We start from the raw sequence: 19,418 nt of genomic DNA on the forward strand, positions 1-19,418 counted from the left end.
AGAAATTGTTACCCCTCTTCGCATGGTACCATCAAAAGTTTTTAAATAACATCATTTTCTAAATTATGGAGAAGTCTTAAGTTTGAATTCTCCCTTTTCCACTCTCAGATTAAAAAGAAAAAAAAAAACTATTGTTTTGCTGAGACTCAAGGACTTGTTGCTATTCTTTACAAATGGCTCCAATAAAAAGCAGAGAGAAAGGGTGATTTTTATTTTTTTTTCCTTGGGCAAGCTGAAATGCTGAAATGCTATCCTTAATTGAACCCAGGACAGACTTGACTTTTATCATATTCATAGGGACAAATCATAGACACGAATTCTCCTTGAAATAATGAAGTGCCGTTTCTACATGAGTGAAGTGGCAGATCGGGGAATTTCGCAATTTTTGGCGGTCAAAACTGTCCTAACCTATTTCGGGCCTGGATTGGGCTGTGCATTATCAAATATGAATTGGGCTTGGACTTAAAAGTCCCTGGCCCAAAAACCAAGTTGCCATACCCTCCTCATCTCCTCCATTTAGAGGTGTCAAACGGGCCGGCCCGGCCCGTTAAATTGAGCTCATTATGCTTTCGTGTCGTACTCGGGCGGGCCCATATAGTTAAGACCTAAGCCCGGCACGGCCCGCAAGTCATTCGTGCTTGTGCCGTGCCTTAAACGGACCGGCCCACAGACCTTTTTTTATTTTTATTTTTTAGAGTGATAAAACTAATCTTATAATATTTTTTCTTATTTATAATTAAATATTAATATTATTTTTCATGAAAATCGAATATTTTTGTTGAAAGGTTCTCTAAAAATAGAAAAAACAATGTTAAAATAGTCGTGTCTAATTTGGGCCCATTTCGTGCCCGTGCTCGTGCCGTGCTTGACCCATGTCGTGTTTGTGTCGTGTCGTGCCCAATGAGCTAAAAACTTCAGCCCGGCCCAACCTATTTAATTGTACCGTGCCTATTTTAATCGTGTCATGCTCGGACCGACCCGACCCGTTTGACACCTCTACCTCCATAGATATGTGCTGCTTGGCAGCTCAAGAATTTTAATTGAACTTAGTCTGAAAAAAAAACACTAAAACTTTTTTCGTTCAGGAACATTTTTGCTGATGTTTGAGCTTTACAGTTGAGTACCACTTCTTATTAGAGTGTTGAGTGTTGGAATTCAGAGGACAATTTGAAGAGGGGAGAGGAAGAACAAAGTGACTTTACAGCGCCGGTACACATTCTTTGTTGAAATTTTAAGCATTGATTAGCAAATAGTTAAACACTCATCTCAAGCATTGCTTCATTTGATTACTTACTTGTGTTTTTTTTTTTTTTTCTGTTGTTCGGGTTTTCATCTTCGTAGCGTATTGTAAATAATGTGTTTGAGGAAATGCCTCAAAGGACCAATATTTATATATCTTCTACTGGGTCTTGCTTGTTGCTTGTTGGGTTATTAAAAATGATAGAAAATAGTTTTTGAGCATATGGGTGGGGCTGTGGTTTGTTGATTTCGGTTTTTGATATATTTTTTCACAATACCTGCTTATGAACCTCCAGTAAATCATTTAGCTTCTAAGGCTTTGGCATTTGATAAAATAGATGTATCACGCTTTGTCCATCCCATTTGGAAGATTTATGCATATACGTACACAAATTGGTCGATGACATCATAATCCCATGAATTAGTAGCTTATGCCAGCATGCTCTACCAACTGTAAGGCATTTGTATCTGAAATTTTTTTAAGTACATGTCTGGAAAAGCATTTGGGAGATAAACAGATTATGAATAAATCTTTGTTGAGTGAAGTTTGAATGGAATTCAAAGTTCTGTCTCAATCGCTGATGAGAAATATTGTTTTTCTTTCATATTTTCTGAATTTTAGATGGATGTGTTGTTAAAGGACCAGATATTTGCAACCCATGCACTTGCTGGTGTAGGGTCAGTGACATTAAGCACAGCTCTTACTTACCCTCTTGATACTATCAAAGTCCTTATTCAGGTTTGTCACTCTTTGCCTACATTTCTGATACTTTAAAAGTTATTTGCTTTATGAAGAGCCATGTAATAATCTGCCTATAACCTGAATCCTCATTTATTTTCATTGAGAGAACAGGTTGGTTCAGGTTCTAGTAAACAATTGACAATTACTCAGGTTTTAAACAGAGTTCAATCTTTTTCAGGAAATTCAGGTACTTTCTGAATTTCTTTTAATTCTATCAAATACCATTTTGTTTTAATTTTTCATTTACACTGTAAGTCAACCAGAGTGAAATCCATGAGCTACTAATCTGTTTCTATTCTTTGGGGAAAAGGTTCCAGGTTATATCCTTTCCAATGACGGTTCCCTCTTTACGCGTGCAATATGATTCTCTACATGCTCTGAATTATCTGAATGTTTAAATTCCATGGATGGTTATGCCTTTGGTTTTAAACTGATTAGATTTTTGGGCTTACTGATTATTGTTAAGTTTGGTCTGTAACACATACTGTAGGTTTGTACAGTGGTTTTCGGTGGTTGGCGGTGGGAAGAACTTTAGGCGTTGGAGCTCGCTTTGGGACCTATGAAATTTTGACGGCCTTTTACAAAGGTATTTCTCTTTATTTTTTGTAATTAATAATAAACATGTGAATTTACATGGATAGAATGGTATATCAATACATAGCACCAAAGTTTATCTTTGTTACATTTGATTTACAGCTTCCGACACATTTTGTGGTTGCAAATACTTCTTTGACAGATGGTCGAGAAGATAACTACGTCTACATCTCTGAGGCCTTCTTGGCAGGACTTGTTTCTGGTGCTGCAGAATCACTAATAAGCTCTCCCTTTGAACTTATAAAACTTCGTGACCAGGTGACCTCTGCTTCTCGCATTCCAAACTTGGCCTCTCTCACAGAAAAGGGAGCTGTTGCACCTCTGATTCAAAGATTACTGCATGGATATACTCCAGACAAGATGGCATTAAATCATTCTGTTGGCCTTTTATCCACCCTAACAACCAAACATCCCAATATGATGAGTGCTTTACAAGAGTATCCATGGATGATGACTGGATCTGGGAGGCCACCATCCTTGTTCAGTGTTAGGAAACCATCTGAAATCATCTCTTTGGAAGGATGGGGTGCATTATGGAGAGGTCTGCGGTCAGGAGTTGTTAGGGATTCAATTTTTGGTGGCATGTTCTTTTCTACTTGGCAATTCCTGCACCGAGCAATGCTTGACTGGAAGGCAGTGGGGATGGATCCGGAACCCAGGTATTAAAGGAAGTTGCTATGACGTTGCCTGTATCTTAGTTTAATCACACCATCGAGTATCATTTTTTTTGCATTGCTCATGTGTATGCATCTAATGCTTTCTTCAAGATGTCAAATCCTCAGATAGGAGCGCCTGTAGAAGGAATTGGCATAATTTTATGTTTCCCTTTTTCTTCTGTTGAAGTGAACTTGCTTTCTCTTAGGTCGGATGATGAAATCGGTCCGCTGTCTCCTTTGGCTGCTAGTCTTGCGGCTGGAGTTTCTGGTTCAGTTGCTGCAGCTGCTTCTCATTGTTTTGACACTGCCAAGTGTCGATCACAATGTATTGTGCTGCCCAAGGTATGCTACTTGTTATTTTTAAAGTCTGTCTGCTTTGGTTCTTGTATGATTTTGGTAAGGTTACTATGATTATAGTATGTTGTAAGTTTGTGTTTTTCTGGTGGCAGTTTGTCTCTCTGGAGAGGAAGCTTCTGAAATGGAGAGAACCAGGGAATAGGTTTGAGAGAGTTACAGGGATCCACCCTGCAGACAGAAATCTCCTGTTCCGTGGCCTCGGGTTGCGGATGGCTCGCAGTGGGATTGCATCATTCATAATGGTGGGAAGTTATTTCTTGACTGTGGATCATCTTGTTGGAAGAGCCAATTAATTGGCATAGAATGCTTTCTTAAAGAGAGACAATAGATAGAGACAGAGAGCTGGATTTGTGTGATTGTATAAGTTTGCTGCTTTGTTATCTCAATGAAACTGGAACATCCAGATAAGCAAAAGGCATTGATAATACAATACTTTTTGGGGTTTAACATGAACAAAATCTTTTCTCCTGGTGTAACTTGTATGTACACCACCTCTGCATATTTTTGTTGTATGGTCCTCCCTCCATTTTTATAAAATAATAATATTTTTTTGGGAGGCGCTATTGACACTCCAAAAATGTCATCCTGCATTACTCTTCTAATTTTTTATTATTTTAATTTGATTTCTTCCTATCAGTTATCAGATATATGATGATGGATAATTCCATCTTTGTTCTAGCTCAATTCTGTTGTGAATCAATTACATGAAATGAGTCCAGCAAAGAGATTGCCAATTGTTATATTGCACAGATATCGCATAACTGGTGGACCTTCCCAGGATCTTAAGAACAAGGCTTTGCTAGAGAGTTGGAAAAGTCTGGTGCACTTTACGCTACTCCAGCTGGTTCAAATGATGATTGGTAAGTTTGCATTTCTTAACCTATAAAATTGTCAGATTGAGTTGTTAGACATTTCTGCATGTTGAAGAGGAGAAAAAAATTACATATACAAATAGTTGCAGCATATATATATACTGCAATTTGTTGCTATAATTTAAATCATTTACAAAATGAAGCTCATTTATCTGCAGCTGCCTGTGCCTAAAATGTGTTCCCCATGTGGTTTATAGGTACTGGTTGTACGCTGCTGTTAATTTTAAGTGTTTGCTGGTGACAAATGATGAGATGAGAGACCACTTGTTCCAACTCCGAGGGACTAGCTTTTTCCAAGATGGAAGAAAAAGCATCAAGTATCATGCTTGTGCTGATTTATGTGCTCGTGTTTTCATTATCTAGAAGAACTTGAGGGGATTGTTTCATTGTTTGGATCCAAATTCAGATGCATTCCCCAATTTGTCAACGATAATAAGCAAAAGAAACAAAAAAATTGAAAGGGCATTGAGCAGTTCTTGGATTTGTTTTTTAGATAGTATGGTAAACACCAGGTAATCGAGAAAGAACTTACGCAATTATATTTATTCATACTTTGCAGGTTCGGTTGTCTGTCTCGAGGCGTGGACTTAACCTTCATATCCCTCCCCCATTTTCAATTGTAATTCAGGTGCAATAATCAGCACAAGCCCTGTTAATCCCTTTTTGCCTTTGGTTTTTGAGGATAAGCATAACATTTTGCTCTAGTAGTATGAAGTGTTAATACACGTTGCTGAATGCATTGGTGGGTGTTGTAAGAGCATTCACAATGGTTGTTCAATAGCTCAAATTTTGGCATCATCTATTGAACTGAACTGCAATTTTACTTGCAATCGTACAGTTCAATAACTTCAGATCAATAACTATATCTTTTTAAATGTCACTTGTTTATTGGTCCTTTTCTTTTTTTGGTTCTCTCTTCTACAAACCCATGTGACATGTGGGGCTCTTGTCTGGTTCTATTACAATTTGTACCGGGGTGCTATTTCATGCACCCTCTATTACAATTGCATCAATTGCAATGAACTAACCTACACCACTGCGAGTGGATTTTAATTAATTAGTTTAATTTCGTGCAATAAAACTGCATTGAACACCACCATTGCGAATGCTATAAGAGGAAGGGGATTGACACGTGCCAACAACCACAGGTGATGACATTGAGACTCCATGGCAGTGGCTGTGTGCCACCAGAGCCAGGGATACGAAATAGAGGGAGATATTTTTAACATTATTATTCATTTTACACTATGATTCACCATGCCAGAAGATAAGTTTACATATTACATTTTGTATGAAAATGCCCTGAACGTTAATCAATCATTTCTCAAATAATCTATAAATTTATTGTAGTGTACTTATGTTTTAATTTATTGTACCTTCTGATCAGTTAACAAAATTTCTTATGGTTTATTAACATAAGATAATGGTTATATGGAAGATTTGGATTTTAATAATAAGTTCATATTTTATGGATATATTGAGAAACTATTGAATTCATGATAGATCCTAATATTTTCTTCACTTTCACAGTGTAAAAATTTTTATTTAAAATAATTAGATATATTGTTTCATTTGAATTCTTTGCACAAATTGTTGTCAAAATAAAAATCTTTTTCTCCAGCGAAAAAATAAATCGGAGTCTTCTTCTTCTCTTCTTGTGGTATTTTAAATATTTATATACTGGTCATGGCACATTAATATTCTAAAAGAAAATTAGCTCAAAATTTCATCAATTTACTCTTATGATCTTATCAACCTCAATTTTCTTTAATAGCTTAATTATTGATTTACCACCCAAAACTGTAACTCATTTCCACTTTACCACCTGAAAGTTTTTTTGTCCCAGATTACCACATGTAACTTACATCCGTGTCCCATTTTACCTTGTTTCGTCAACAATTCCGTTAATGCTGACGATCTAGCCGTTAATGTTGACGTGGCGCGCTAGATGTGCGCCACGTGTCACATTTTTTTATTTTTATAAACTTTAAAAATTAATTAAAAATAGCTCCGAACTCAGAAAAATACACGAAAAATTTCTACGGACTCGTCTTGACTAGCACTAATTTACTATAAGGTTAAATTACCAATTTGCCCTCTAAAAATTTCCAAAAAAATTAGAAAGTCCAAATTTGTTTCTAAAAAATTAAAATAAATTTTCCTCTATTAAATAAATTCTAGAAACAATTCTAGAATTTTCGTAAACTCTTGGACAAATTCTCAAAAATATTTTGAAAAATTACCAAAAGCCTGTTTTAGAGAATTATTTTGAGACTTTACAGAAATTCTAGAATTTTTCTAGAATTTATTTTATAGGGAATTTTATTTTCCTCTAAGACTGAGAGGTCTTTTGGGTAGCAAGTGTTCACAAAAAAGGTATTGTTAGTTTTTAGAAGACTAACGGTGCAGACCTCATATTTTTTGGAGTTTGGGAGATTATTTTATGAATTTCCAAAGAGTCTAGAGTATTTTAATTTTCTAAAAATAAATTTAGACTTTCCAAATTTTTTGAAAATTTTTAGAGGGAAAATTGGTATTTTGACCCCATATTAAATTAGTACTAGTCAAGACAAGTCAGTAGGAATTTTCCGTGTATTTTTCTAAGCTCGGAGCTATTTTTAATTAATTTTCAAAGTTTATAAAAATAGAAAAATAAAAATAAAATAAAAAAATACAAAAAAAGATGTGACACGTGGCGCACATCCAACGCGCCACGTCAGCATTAACGGAATTGTTGACGGAACAAGGTAAAATGGGACACGGGTGTAAGTTACAGTGGTAATCTGGGACAAAAAAACTTTTAGGTGGTAAAGTGAGAATAAGTTATAGTTTTGGGTGGTAAATCGATAATTAAGCCTTCTTTAATTGACCAAAAAGAATCTTAATTCTCTTTTTTTTAAAATAAAAGTGAATATTATTAACATATACATGCGACGTGGATAGTGTGAAGGAAGGGAGGAGGGAAGAGAGTGTTTTATTTTTATTTTAAAATAAATAAAGATAAAATCGATATTATGAAATTTTTGAAGTGTAATGAAATAATAGTTTGAACTTAAATAGAATTAAAGTCATTAAAAAAAGATTCTTTTTCCCGTGAATAAAAAAGAAAAAAGAAAAAAAGAAAAAAGAAAAAGAGGAATGTTGTTAACGGCAAGATTATGTAGCAGAAGGTGGCAGATACAGACCGCCACCTAGACAAGCATGCACGGACCCATTATCCGCATGGTCTTTACAAGCAGCAGCCATGTGTTGACGAGCTTATGCATTCATTGACCGACAAATGGACCCCACTCTCACTCTCCTCACCCATTCGTCAAAGTCCACTGGGCCCCACACACCCTCTCTGAGTCTCTCTGGCATTGCCATGAATTTTCCAATCAATCTAACAAGTAGAAGAAGAAAAAACATCAACTTGAAATAACAATAAACAAAGAAGAGAAAGCACTCCAACCTCAAGCCTCAAGACCTCAGTTAGAACCTGAACCAGAAGTTAAGACGAAGAAGAAGCTGAAACACTGAAACCTCAAAACCAAAAGCAAGGTTCTTTTTGCCTTTTCCTTTGTTCTGAGAGACCGTTGTTTTTGAGAAAATGAAATGCCATATGCTGAGCAAAACCGTGTTTTCCCTCAACGTCTTCTGCTTGTTGTCTTGTTTTGTTCTCTCTTTTGTTTCCGGGAAAACGCTTCTGTTGTCCGACAAGTCGATTTTACTTGAGCTCAAGAGCTCATTTTCAGACCCAGATGGGGTTCTCTCTAGCTGGAGCTCGAGCAACTCCGATCACCACTGTTCGTGGTTTGGGGTCTCCTGTGACTCCAAATCCAGGGTCGTCTCGCTCAATATCACTGGCAGTGATGGAAAAGGAGGTAATTTTCAAGCTCTTTCTTGTTCTGAGACTTTGAAATTTCGATTTCCGTTTAATGGGTTTGGGGTTTGGAGGACTAGTTCACCTAGTAGTGGGAAATTAGCTGGAAAGCTTTCACCTTTGCTTGGGAAACTCACTGAGCTTAGAGATTTGTCGTTGCCTTACAATGAAATTAGTGGTGAAATTCCTGAGGAAGTTTGGGGTTTGGAGAAGCTTGAAGTGCTTGATCTTGAGGGCAATTTGTTGGCCGGGAAGCTGCCAAGTCGGTTCTCGGGTTTGAGAAAGTTGAGGGTTTTGAATCTTGGGTTTAATAGAATTGGTGGTGAGCTTCCCTTTTCGCTTTCCAAATGCATGGATTTGGAGGTTCTGAATTTAGCTGGTAATGAAGTGAGTGGAAGCATTCCTGGGTTTTTTGGTAGTTTTTCAAAGTTGCAGGGGCTTTATTTGGCTCAAAATAGGTTAAAGGGGTCGATACCATCTAAATTCGGACGTAATTGTCGGAATCTTGAGCATCTTGATGTGTCAGGGAATTTCCTTGTTGGGAGGATTCCAACTAGTTTGGGAAATTGTCTGCAGTTACGGACACTTTTGTTGTTTTCGAATACATTGGATGGTGTGATTCCTCGCCAAATTGGTCGGATTCAGAGGCTTGAAGTTCTAGATGTTTCTAGAAATAGCCTTAGTGGTCCAATCCCCGCTGAGCTTGGAAAGTGTGTCAATTTGTCGGTTCTTGTCCTATCGAATCTTTTTAATTCGTTTCCAACCAATCAGAATACAAATGGAGATTCTTCAGTTGAATTATCTAGTGGTGTGGAGGAAGATTACAATTATTATGAAGGCTCCATTCCGGAGGAAATTACAACCCTGCGAAATATGAGAATACTTTGGGCGCCAAGGGCAACCCTTGAAGGCAAGCTTCCAAGCAATTGGGGTGGTTGTGAGAAGTTGGAAATGGTGAACTTAGCTCAGAACCTTTTCAGTGGAGAAGTCATTGGCGTGTTTGAAAGATGCAAGAAGCTGCATTATCTAAATTTGAGCTCAAATAAGCTAAGTGGGAAGCTTGATGAGAAGCTTCCAGTTCCTTGTATGACCGTTTTCAATGTCAGTGGAAACCTCATGTCTGGACCTATCCTCAAATTTAATTCCGGAGTGTGCCCCCATGTGCCCCCACATTCAGATTTTGTCCCAGAACAAAATCCATCATTTGCATATCAAGTGCTCTTTACTTGCAGAACTCATCTCGATTCCCACTTACCACTTTCTGGTGCTAGTTTCACAATGATTCACGATTTTAGTGGTAACAACTTCATTGGTCTAATCAAAGACCTCCCTCTTGCACCTGAGAGATTGGGGAAGCAGACTGTGTATGCATTTCTTGCTGGTGGGAACAAGCTCACTGGACCATTTCCTGAAAGCTTACTAGGAAAGTGCGATGGATTACATGGAATGGCTATTAATGTTAGTAACAACAAGTTATCAGGTCGCCTTCCTTTTAAGATTGGTGTGATGTGCAGATCTCTTAGATTCTTGGATGCCTCTAGAAATCTATTATCTGGCTCAATACCTCCAGAACTTGGGTATCTGAAATCTCTTGTCTTTCTTGACTTGAGCAGGAATCAGTTGCAGGGTCAAATTCCAGCGGCTATCAGTCAGTTGAAGTATCTTAAGTATATGTCCCTGGCTAATAACAACCTTACTGGTACAATTCCTGCTAGCTTTGTGTGGTTACACTCCCTTGAAGTGTTAAGACTATCTTCAAACTCTCTTTCTGGTGATATTCCACAAGGCCTTGTGAACTTGAAAAACTTAACTATTTTTCTGCTTGACGAAAATAAACTCTCTGGGCACATCCCTTCAGGTTTGACTAATGTGAGATCACTATCTACATTTAATGTCTCCTTTAATAACCTGTCTGGTTCATTCCCATTGAACAATAATGTAATGAACTGTAGTGGTGTCCTTGGAAACCCTTTCCTTAATCCATGCCGTATTGTTTCGCTAACTGTGCCATCTTCAGATCAGCCGGATAGTAATGGGAATACACAAAATAGCATTGATTCTCCATCAGAAAATGGAGATACTGAAAATGATGAGTTAAACGGGTTAAACTCAATTGAGATTGCATCCATAGTATCTGCATCAGCTATTGTTTTGGTTCTTCTATCTCTTGTTATCCTCTTCTTTTACACAAGAAAATGGATACCAGATTCCAGGGTCCAGGGTTTAGAATTTAAAGAAATTACAGTTTTTACTGATATTGGAGCTCCGTTGACGTTTGAGAATATTATTCAAGCAACAGGGAATTTTAATGCAAGCAATTACATCGGAAGCGGTGGATTTGGGGCTACTTACAGAGCCGAAATCTCTCCAGGAACCATAGTAGCTGTAAAGAGGCTTGCCGTTGGAAGGTTTCATGGTGTTCAGCAGTTCCATGCTGAGATTAAGACCCTTGGAAGGGTGAGACACCCCAACCTGGTGACTTTAATAGGTTACCATGCCAGTGAAACTGAGATGTTACTCATATATAATTATTTACCAGGAGGGAATTTGGAAAATTTTATTAAGGAAAGATCTACAAGGTCTTTTAATTGGAAGATTCTCCACAAGATTGCTCTGGATATAGCCCATGCACTTTCCTACCTGCATGATGTGTGTGTTCCGCGTGTCATACACCGTGACGTCAAGCCAAGTAATATATTGTTAGATGATGACTTCAATGCTTATTTGTCTGACTTTGGATTATCTAGGCTTTTGGGAACTTCTGAAACTCATGCAACAACTGGTGTGGCTGGAACTTTTGGGTACGTAGCACCAGAGTATGCTATGACCTGTCGTGTGTCTGAAAAGGCTGATGTTTACAGTTATGGTGTGGTGCTGCTTGAACTGATTTCGGATAAGAAAGCCCTTGACCCGTCATTTTCTTCACATGGAAATGGTTTCAACATTGTTTCGTGGGCATGCATGCTGTTACGAATGGGTCGGGCTAAGGAGGTCTTCATGGAAGGGCTATGGGATGCAGGACCGCATGATGATCTGGTGGAGATGCTGTACTTGGCTGTCACATGTACTGTTGAGACCCTCTCCATTAGGCCTACAATGAAGCAAGTTGTCCATAGACTGAGGCGAATTCAACCTATTTCGTGCGGTGGATAATGACCAGACTATAAATATAGAGGTAGAGGTAACCTAGAAGTATAGAAGGTATGACATGCTTGTAATTTGTACATTTTCGCCGCAATCACATTTTGTGGATCCCTCAAATTGGGCTCTGAGTTTGTTTTTTTCTCTTGTAACAAGCATATTTCTCCTGTGCTCAGAAATTTATGAAACTTGCATTTATACAAGTATGTCTCAGTTTATTTGCAATTTAAGTATAATTCAAGTCTAAACAGAAAAAAGGGTAGTGGTTGATTGTCTTGTAATGCATATTCATTTATTTTTCCCTAATATGCTGCTTCAGGCTTTGCATGCAGTGATATGAAATCACATTTCATTTCTATAATTAAGTTGTGGTTCGTGCATTTCTTGTTAATTGACAAATAACAGGACCTGATGAGTTTTTGTTTGCAAAAGACACCTGAAAAATGCTTCTTATTGCAAATAAATTGGAAGATTACCTGCTGAGGGTGCGATGGAAGTTGAAATATTTCACCTAGTGGAATAGTGCTCAGATGCAGATGAGTGATGTCCATAACTTGGTGAGTTGGTGTGCTTCTTTCAAGTTTTATATACATTATACCTGATCTTCTTAGGCCATCCAATCTTTGATGATAGAATGATTCATTATGACCTTAAGGAACAACAGATACATAGACTAAAAGGTTTTGCCTCTCTTTCTGTAACTCTTTACCTATTGTAGCTTAAACTGCAACTCTCTTCCTACAAGAACTCCTAGTTAAGTTTTTTTTTTTTTTTTATTCTTGTTAGATGCACAAAATTACAAATATATATGCTCATTGGATGGTGTTGTGGGTAACCTTTTGTGCCTTTATAGCCTACTTGTAACACAACCCTGTGGCTGTCGAGATTCTTTGTTGTTTTCCTCCATAAACATCAGTCCCTTTAAAGGTTAGTTACAGCTTGTATACACCGTTGCACCTAAGAATTTCTTGCCTTTCATCTCACGTTTATCTTGCAGCTGATCTTCATGATAGCACGTTGATATTTGATATTGCAGTTAAGCAAATAAACAGTACTCAATTTGGAATATTATGCGTTCTTTCTTCACTGTGTCCAACTACTGTCCATGGCTCAATAAAAATGAAAACAAATAGATATGGAAATAAACATGCGTCTCAAATCTCAATCCTTTTTTTTGGGTAATTAATGAACCCTCAATCCTATTTGTAGGAGGCAATTATTGATGCAATCTAATGTGGATGCGTTATTTTTTTACTTTTTGGAGACAGCGAAGGTCCATGTCCATTCCTTGGAAATTGTTTGGAGCGCCCAAAAGGCTAAACCCTAAACTTTTATTTTTTAAATAACCAAGTTTTTAATTAAAAGAAGCTACCAACAAGAACATTAAGTAGCAATATTTCATGTCCATAGACTGTAACCCAAAAAGAACCAGCAGACTTACCATTCTGAAAAAATAAAATATAAATCATATCCCCATAATTGCTTCTTTACATTGTTGATACTAAGGAACTAATAAAAGAGGAAAAAATGAAACTCGGAATGGCAGACACAGCCTACGAAGTAAGAAGAGGCTCTTCCAAACCATGAGCTAAAGGTTAAAAACAAAAAAGCCATCAATTTTGGATTGCTTCTATTCCACAATATTTGAAGAAGTAAGAAGAGCCGTTCCGCAACGGTCTTGAGAAACCTTCCATTTTGTTCCTTACATCAGATGGCTGTACTTGGTAGAACACTGGTAACACCACTTGCCCCTTTCTATTTATGCACTGAAGAATCTTCAAAAGTTGGTCCAAGCTGGCACCATGTTGAACAAGCATACTTTGGTGAAAGAATGACAAGGGAAATCCTTGACTCCTGAATTGCTTTTATGAGTTCTGAGCCAATGGAATTTCCTTTCTCAACGTCTTTGTCATCTCTGAAGCTGACAATTCCGAAGATTTGGGGGACTCATTAAGTGGGTAAGCTTGACAATAAGCTGAAACTGCTCTTGAGAAACACAACTCAATATGGTTCCCACTGATTGCGTGCAATGGCTTCTTTAAAAAGACAGGACCAACCACTGATTGAGCTATATGCATTCACATATATACTGTTTCTCAGTGAAAGGCTTTGTGTGGATGGTTCTATCCAAGTTCTAGGCATCTTCCGAGTAAAAGATTATTAAGATGTTAACTGTTAAGGACTTTAAATCTCTTGTCATGGTGGTGGAGTCCATACTCAAAACCACCCATCCAACACGCAAATTGGTCCTTCGCCCGTGAAAAATTCTGCCCCTAGCTTTTTCACCTTTGTGAAAATTCAGTGTACTTAACTAGCTAGTCTTAACTCTCAAGTACCCTTCTAGGAAAATAATTGGAAGCTTGGTTTATTGCCTTATGCTTCCTCATTTATATTTTAGATAATAAATTTCATTCTGATGGCAATAATGATGATGGTATTAGATGCAAGAATTGCAATTGCCGTAAGAACATTACATGCATTTTCATAGTACTGTGTGATAGGAGACAGCAGAGTTACCATTCTTAAAAAATCTCATATCCCCATAACTAATTGCTCCTTTAAATTGTTGATACACTCTAAATTGGCAACAGGAGCAAACAGAAGTGGAAAAATATGAAACCCAGATCAGCCCACACAGCCTAAGAAGAGGTGCATTTAAAAGTCTCTTCCAAACCATGAACAGTTATTATTATATACATTCCATTTCTAGACCTTACCAAGAACAAAAAAAAAAAAAAAAGGGGAGGGGGGGGGGAGGGGGGGAAGAAAAAGAGCTTTCAATTTAAAATTACTCCTTTTTTTGTTTCTATTCCACAACCCCTTATTTGAAGGGGTACAAAGTAATAAAGGAGACCTCCATTATAAAAAGGAAGTAGCAGCAGGGTTCATAACTATATGCCTAAGTGGGTGAGTGACATCACTTCCACCTGCATGCTTGACAAACTCTGCTGGAGAAAGAAAGCTGCCATGGCATACACACATTATTCTTACTTCCTCTCCCTTCCCATATCTGTATAGTATGCCTTCTACTGTTCTACCATTAGGACCATCTCCTTTTGTGAAAACACATGGCATATCTTCCAAAGCATTCATCGTAGTTTCCCTTGAGCCATTTTCTATATCAGCTGATCTGGAAGTTCTGCCTGCATCCTCAGTTGTATGTGTCCCTGAAGAACCAATGGCGTCCTGATTACTTCGTTCTTGCAACATCTGGTTACTAGCAGGGCTTCTTGCTTCCCCACAACTGCTGGATCCTGTGATGTTAAGGGAAAACTATAAGGAAAAAGAAGTAGCAGTCTTTCTTCTTTGTTCCAACCCCTTCACCTGTTGTGTAATCTTATTGATTTCAAATTCACAAGATTGATATTAGCAATTTGGAAATTTAAAATCAACATTCTCCAGTGTTATAGTACGTAAAACCTCTCTGAACTACATATAAATCTATTGCAGTTAACTCTTAAGTTTTCACCTTGACAAAGACAGAAAGAAAGAAACTGGCATCAGTCAAGAAAACAAAATCCATATGCTACCTGACTCCAGCAAAAGGATCTTCGGCCACAAAACACTATAAACCCACTAAAGGATTTCAGACTTGCTCACTGGTTCAAGGTGCAAAGTCAGGGGGCCTTTACTTTCCTAGATTGCTTATACCTCTTACCAGTACTTTTTTTATTTGTCCCCAATCCAGGTTAACAAAACTCACGGGAGGTTTGCTCTTAAAAGGATTTTAATGTGTGATATATTTTGGAAAAAGGAAAAGAAGAATAATAATGATAAGTAATTGTACATTATAGTGCTTAGTAACAGGATTGCCTTGCGTGTGCCACTGGTACTGGTTCAAGGTCTAACAAAACACCACCGTTCCTCAATTTTTAAAGGATACAAAGAGCATACTTAGTTTTCTATTATAGGGTAATTAGCTGAAGCAGACTTAAGAAATGTTATTAAGGTCAAACTTTCTATAAATCTCAATCCAACCCACAAACTACATCTGAGAGCCGAGTGACCACCACATAGATCAATTTTGAGACATGCACATGTCAAATTCCAGCTTGTACTTTCTAATCACCCTCTATCGAATCCATTGACATACCTTGAAAATTACGACCATACAGGTTAGAAATCAGTGCAGAAAGTGGTGCGATATTCTTGTAATGGCTACTACATTAAAAAATTTCTAAACTTAGCTGACCGGCAGAGTGATCAGCAGCCTAGTGTTACGGAAATCTAGCCAAAAGACACATCCTTGTACATGAAGTTATAATAAAACAGTAAACAAGCAAAGACTTAAACTGATAGAATGTTGATCTAGCAGCATCTGTTCACATGTTGATGATGTGGGTTTCGATAAATTGAAAGTGTATTGATCATGCTCAAGCAATACATTTAGACCATAGTGGAGCTAGTCATTACCACCAGTTGCCATACTAGGGAGATAATCATGAGTGATATTAAGAAGCTCTTATAACGCAACAGTGGAGGGACCTGTAAAAGGCATAAATCAGGCAAGATGCTCTGAGGGAGTCCAACTTGAAGAGTGGAGCAAGTACCAAAAGTTAAATTCAAACTTGGGTTCAATTTAGCTTGAAAGTGGAATCCTTCAACTTATTTAATTGAAATATGATATGACACCTACCTGTCTCCCATTTCCTTCCCCATAAGGTATAGCTGAGTAGCTGACCACGGCAACAGTTTTTACCTTGCAATTGGCTTCAAAACTTGGTAATTTGGGTATGTGCAGGGTGCATTCAATTGTTGAATACAATGCAAATGATTAATATAGAATTAAAAATATGCACCTCAGGGATAACCAACGACAAAGATGACAAGAAACCAATATGCCTTTTGCAGTATCTGTAGGGTAGTGCCAATCAAAGGTGTTGTACTCGCATCAACAATACATTCAAGAAACCGATATTAGATTAACGAAAAAAATATGTTCCAACAGGGATGTTCTACTGCAAAATATTTGACCGAAAGTTTATAAATAAGAACAGTTGAGCTCTAACAGCCAATCAACATAATCCAAGTTTTTGGCAAACTTCTCCACAATGGCCAGAGCAATTTTAAAAAAATTATGCGTGGACTTCTATACAAGAGTCGGTTTTAGAAGTATGTCCAGGCATCACACTTGAATAAATAGAAACATGGTTGTAATTGGCTCTTTGTGATCTTTTCCACAATCCTTTTTCTAATCAGCTTATCTGGGAAATAAACTAATCAACCTAAAACAACTATTTACATTAGTTGAGGTGAGTAACTCACTTTCGGAAAAGAGTGCAATATATGGCGTAACATTTAAGACACTGTACTCTTTCTTGTTCCCAATTTTTCTCAGCAACTAATTTTGCATGACACTCCATTAACTAACCTCAGAGAGCACGTGACTAAAACACCCCACCTACAGCAAAGAACAAAAGAGACCATATGGGAAACCTAATAGGCCATCTTCTAAAAGACCTGGACTTGTCCTATTCCAAAATTAATGAAAAGCCACCTAACCAAAGCAAAATCAGGACATGAAGCTCAACAAAAAATCAATCAAGCACTAACCAACTGAATTTTAATCCAAAGAATTCATGAAATTCAAATTAAACAACTCATTTAACAGAAAGTACAGAGACGAAAAAGATGAGATACCTTGAAGAGGTTTACTCTCCAATTCTGACATCCCTGATGAGCCTCCTTGTGACTCCATCGAACTCTGCGAAGTGGGTTGTAGTCCAAATCCTTGAAAACCACCCAAAAGTTCAGCTTTCCCTTTTGCCATTGCATCCACTCCACCACCAAGAACAGCCTGCTTAGCTGCTGCAGCCCAACTGGGAAATCCGAAAGGCGGCGCCACCTTTGGATTAAGCCTATTCGCCGCCGCATGCGGCTGCTGTTGTTGCTTATCCCTCAAATTGGGCCCAATTGGACCTTCAAGTTCGCGCCTTTCCTCCTCCAAAGAGCACCCTTCTTTCTCAGCCTTTGAGTTCCTCTGCTTCTCCGACCTTCTTCGCTTCGCCTCCAATCGTCTCAGAGTCTGCAACTCCTTCCTCTTCCTCCACTCCTCCTCTGTCTCCGTCGGAAGTGAAGATGTTCTCATCAGACCCGCCGCGTACGATGCCGGCGCCGGAGTCATGGAATCGTTGTCTCTCACAATCGGCATCGTCGTAGCAACCGACGAAGATCGGACTAGCTTGTTCTTGGCACTCTTATCGACCCCAAATCGGCCGCCCAGAGAAAGCCCAAGATTTAACTCGAGCTCATCTGAATCTTGTTCATTAGACTCTGCATATCCGGACTGCTGTGTGTTGCTGCTACACATTAATCTCTGCAGCAGATCTCTTGGGTACTTCTCCATTTGCAAAGATAGATTTTCCATTGCTCTCCTTCGACCTTCATTAGCTTCACCCATGTTTCACAACTCAGAAGAAAAAGAAGACAACAAAAACCAAAAGGAGTATATGTATATAAATAGTTATATACTTCAGCAGCTATCTATGTCTTTGTAGATTCAAGGAATCAACACTCTGATCTGGTTCAGAAGGACCCAACTGCACCCATGTTTTCAATAATGCTCAAGATAGGGTGCACAACACACGCTTCAGTTCAAATCCCATATTAGAAACGACCCAAAAACAAATCTTTATGAATCATCACTCTGATAACTTGTTTCCCAAGTGATATATTCGACTTAAATACGAAAAATCCCAGAAAAAATCGCTAGGAAAAACAGAGGAGGAAAACTGAAATCTAAAGAAAAACAGAAGAAGCAGAGAAAACAAAGGAAAAGTGGAAAACGAAAAGAAAGCAGAGAATGAGGGGAGAAATTGGTACTTATTGAGTTCCTATAATGCCCTTGGCGTTTTGACAAGAAAGTACTTGGGAGGAGCCAAGTGGCCGTCTCGAGGAATGCCAGGGCGACACGTAGCCTGACTGGCATTGTCTTGTTGGCGTCTCTACCAGCAACAAGGACGTTCTTGCCGAAACAAGTGTCGTCAGGAGAATGAAGGAGGCAGAAAAGCCCACGTGTTGGTCTAAGATGGACAGCGTTTTGCAGACACGTGGGCGGGACTGGTTTGGCCCCGTAAAGCTTCGGCGTAGGTTTTGGTCGTCTACTTCTCCTCCTCAGCTCCTCTACGTCGTGTTTGTTTATTGTTGGCCGCTCTAAGCTGAGACCTTAGCTGTCGTCTTCAATTATTTGACTCAACTGCAGGGAGTGGTCGTTAGCCCACAAACGTGTCAAACATTATTCAGATTCTTAGTAGTAAAATAATAAACTGGTCAGATTTAAAGATTAAAAGTATGTTTATATCATATCTGTTTGTATAATAGAATTTCTGCTTTATACTTCAATTATAAAAATTAGATATTTAGTTTGGTTATCCTAAGGTGGAGGTGGAGTCGGATTGGTTAACTTAATTCATCGGGCTTTTGATGATTTGCACTTTCTATATAATCTTATCTCTAGTTTATGTGACTTGTTAAACTTTAATTGAAGTTTCTCATTATTCCACATTTACAGCGAGAAAAATTTAATGGATGATGCTCTTGCTACTGTTAGTTTCAAGTTGGGATTGGGTCATCATCTTTTTATTATGCCTCTTTCAAGTCTTAGGACTTAGGAGTGTCTTGCTTGAGGATTCTTTGGGTATTACCAAGACTATATTTATTCTAAAATAGTTTTTTTGTTGTTTTCGCCCGCCATGTTACCCAAAAAGAAATAGATATTTCTATAAATTTCAGACTAAAAAGTACTAATGTTGAGTACTAAGTTACATATGTTGAATACCAAATATAAAATGGTAAATACTATAGAATACCAAAAGTGCCAAAAGTATATACCAAATATAATAAATTTTGAATACAGAATGTATAAATTTTGAGTATCAGATATCAAAATGTTGAGAGATGAGGTGGACTTATCTTTTTTGTTTGGGATTAATGCCAATTTAGTTACTATATTATTA

At 37.9% G+C, this 19,418-nt stretch overlaps 3 protein-coding genes across 5 annotated transcripts; 2 read left to right on the plus strand and 1 right to left on the minus strand.

Moving 5' to 3' along the window:
- Nucleotides 1–1,016: 1,016 nt before the first annotated feature.
- Nucleotides 1,017–4,779, plus strand: LOC147295253 (Mitochondrial substrate carrier family protein). Its single transcript, XM_086233331.1, has 8 exons — nucleotides 1,017–1,209; nucleotides 1,862–1,978; nucleotides 2,093–2,168; nucleotides 2,472–2,567; nucleotides 2,718–3,234; nucleotides 3,438–3,573; nucleotides 3,681–4,448; nucleotides 4,658–4,779. The coding sequence occupies exons 2-7, from the start codon at nucleotides 1,862–1,864 to the stop codon at nucleotides 3,879–3,881; spliced, it is 1,143 nt and encodes a 380-aa protein (XP_086089457.1). The 5' UTR covers nucleotides 1,017–1,209; the 3' UTR covers nucleotides 3,882–4,448; nucleotides 4,658–4,779.
- A 3,086-nt stretch (nucleotides 4,780–7,865) lies between these two features.
- On the plus strand, nucleotides 7,866–11,764 carry RPK1 (receptor-like protein kinase 1). The gene has a single exon (XM_086233208.1). The coding sequence runs from the start codon at nucleotides 8,050–8,052 to the stop codon at nucleotides 11,473–11,475; it is 3,426 nt and encodes a 1,141-aa protein (XP_086089334.1). The 5' UTR covers nucleotides 7,866–8,049; the 3' UTR covers nucleotides 11,476–11,764.
- Nucleotides 11,765–14,071: 2,307 nt separating this feature from the next.
- Nucleotides 14,072–18,235, minus strand: LOC147295255 (ninja-family protein AFP3-like). Of its 3 annotated transcripts, none has more exons than XM_086234278.1 (3): nucleotides 17,104–18,235; nucleotides 16,100–16,173; nucleotides 14,429–14,717 (listed from the first exon to the last, which is right to left on the minus strand). In XM_086234278.1, the coding sequence occupies exons 1-3, from the start codon at nucleotides 17,861–17,863 to the stop codon at nucleotides 14,580–14,582; spliced, it is 972 nt and encodes a 323-aa protein (XP_086090404.1). In that variant the 5' UTR covers nucleotides 17,864–18,235; the 3' UTR covers nucleotides 14,429–14,579. The 3 variants fall into 3 exon arrangements, with proteins under 3 accessions (XP_086090402.1, XP_086090404.1, XP_086090405.1); XM_086234279.1 differs by lacking the exon at nucleotides 14,429–14,717 and adding an exon at nucleotides 15,563–15,948; XM_086234276.1 differs by lacking the exon at nucleotides 16,100–16,173 and having other exon boundaries at nucleotides 14,072–14,717.
- Nucleotides 18,236–19,418: the final 1,183 nt, after the last annotated feature.

This window comes from Dryas octopetala, chromosome 2, assembly GCF_963921425.1.
Source record: "Dryas octopetala chromosome 2, drDryOcto1.1, whole genome shotgun sequence".
In the NCBI taxonomy this organism is placed as follows: Eukaryota; Viridiplantae; Streptophyta; class Magnoliopsida; order Rosales; family Rosaceae; genus Dryas; species Dryas octopetala.

What these genes read in the sequence shown, in the direction of transcription:
- LOC147295253 (XM_086233331.1), top strand. Translation starts at nt 1,862, where the DNA reads ATGGATGTGTTGTTAAAGGACCAGATATTTGCAACCCATGCACTTGCT. An exon ending in GGGATGGATCCGGAACCCAG is followed by an intron (nt 3,235 to 3,437) that starts GTATTAAAGGAA and finishes GCTTTCTCTTAG; the next exon opens with GTCGGATGATGAAATCGGTC. An exon ending in AATGTATTGTGCTGCCCAAG is followed by an intron (nt 3,574 to 3,680) that starts GTATGCTACTTG and finishes TTCTGGTGGCAG; the next exon opens with TTTGTCTCTCTGGAGAGGAA.
- RPK1 (XM_086233208.1), top strand. Translation starts at nt 8,050, where the DNA reads ATGAAATGCCATATGCTGAGCAAAACCGTGTTTTCCCTCAACGTCTTC.
- LOC147295255 (XM_086234276.1), bottom strand. Translation starts at nt 17,863, where the DNA reads ATGGGTGAAGCTAATGAAGGTCGAAGGAGAGCAATGGAAAATCTATCT. An exon ending in GGAGAGTAAACCTCTTCAAG is followed by an intron (nt 14,718 to 17,103) that starts GTATCTCATCTT and finishes TTAACATCACAG; the next exon opens with GATCCAGCAGTTGTGGGGAA.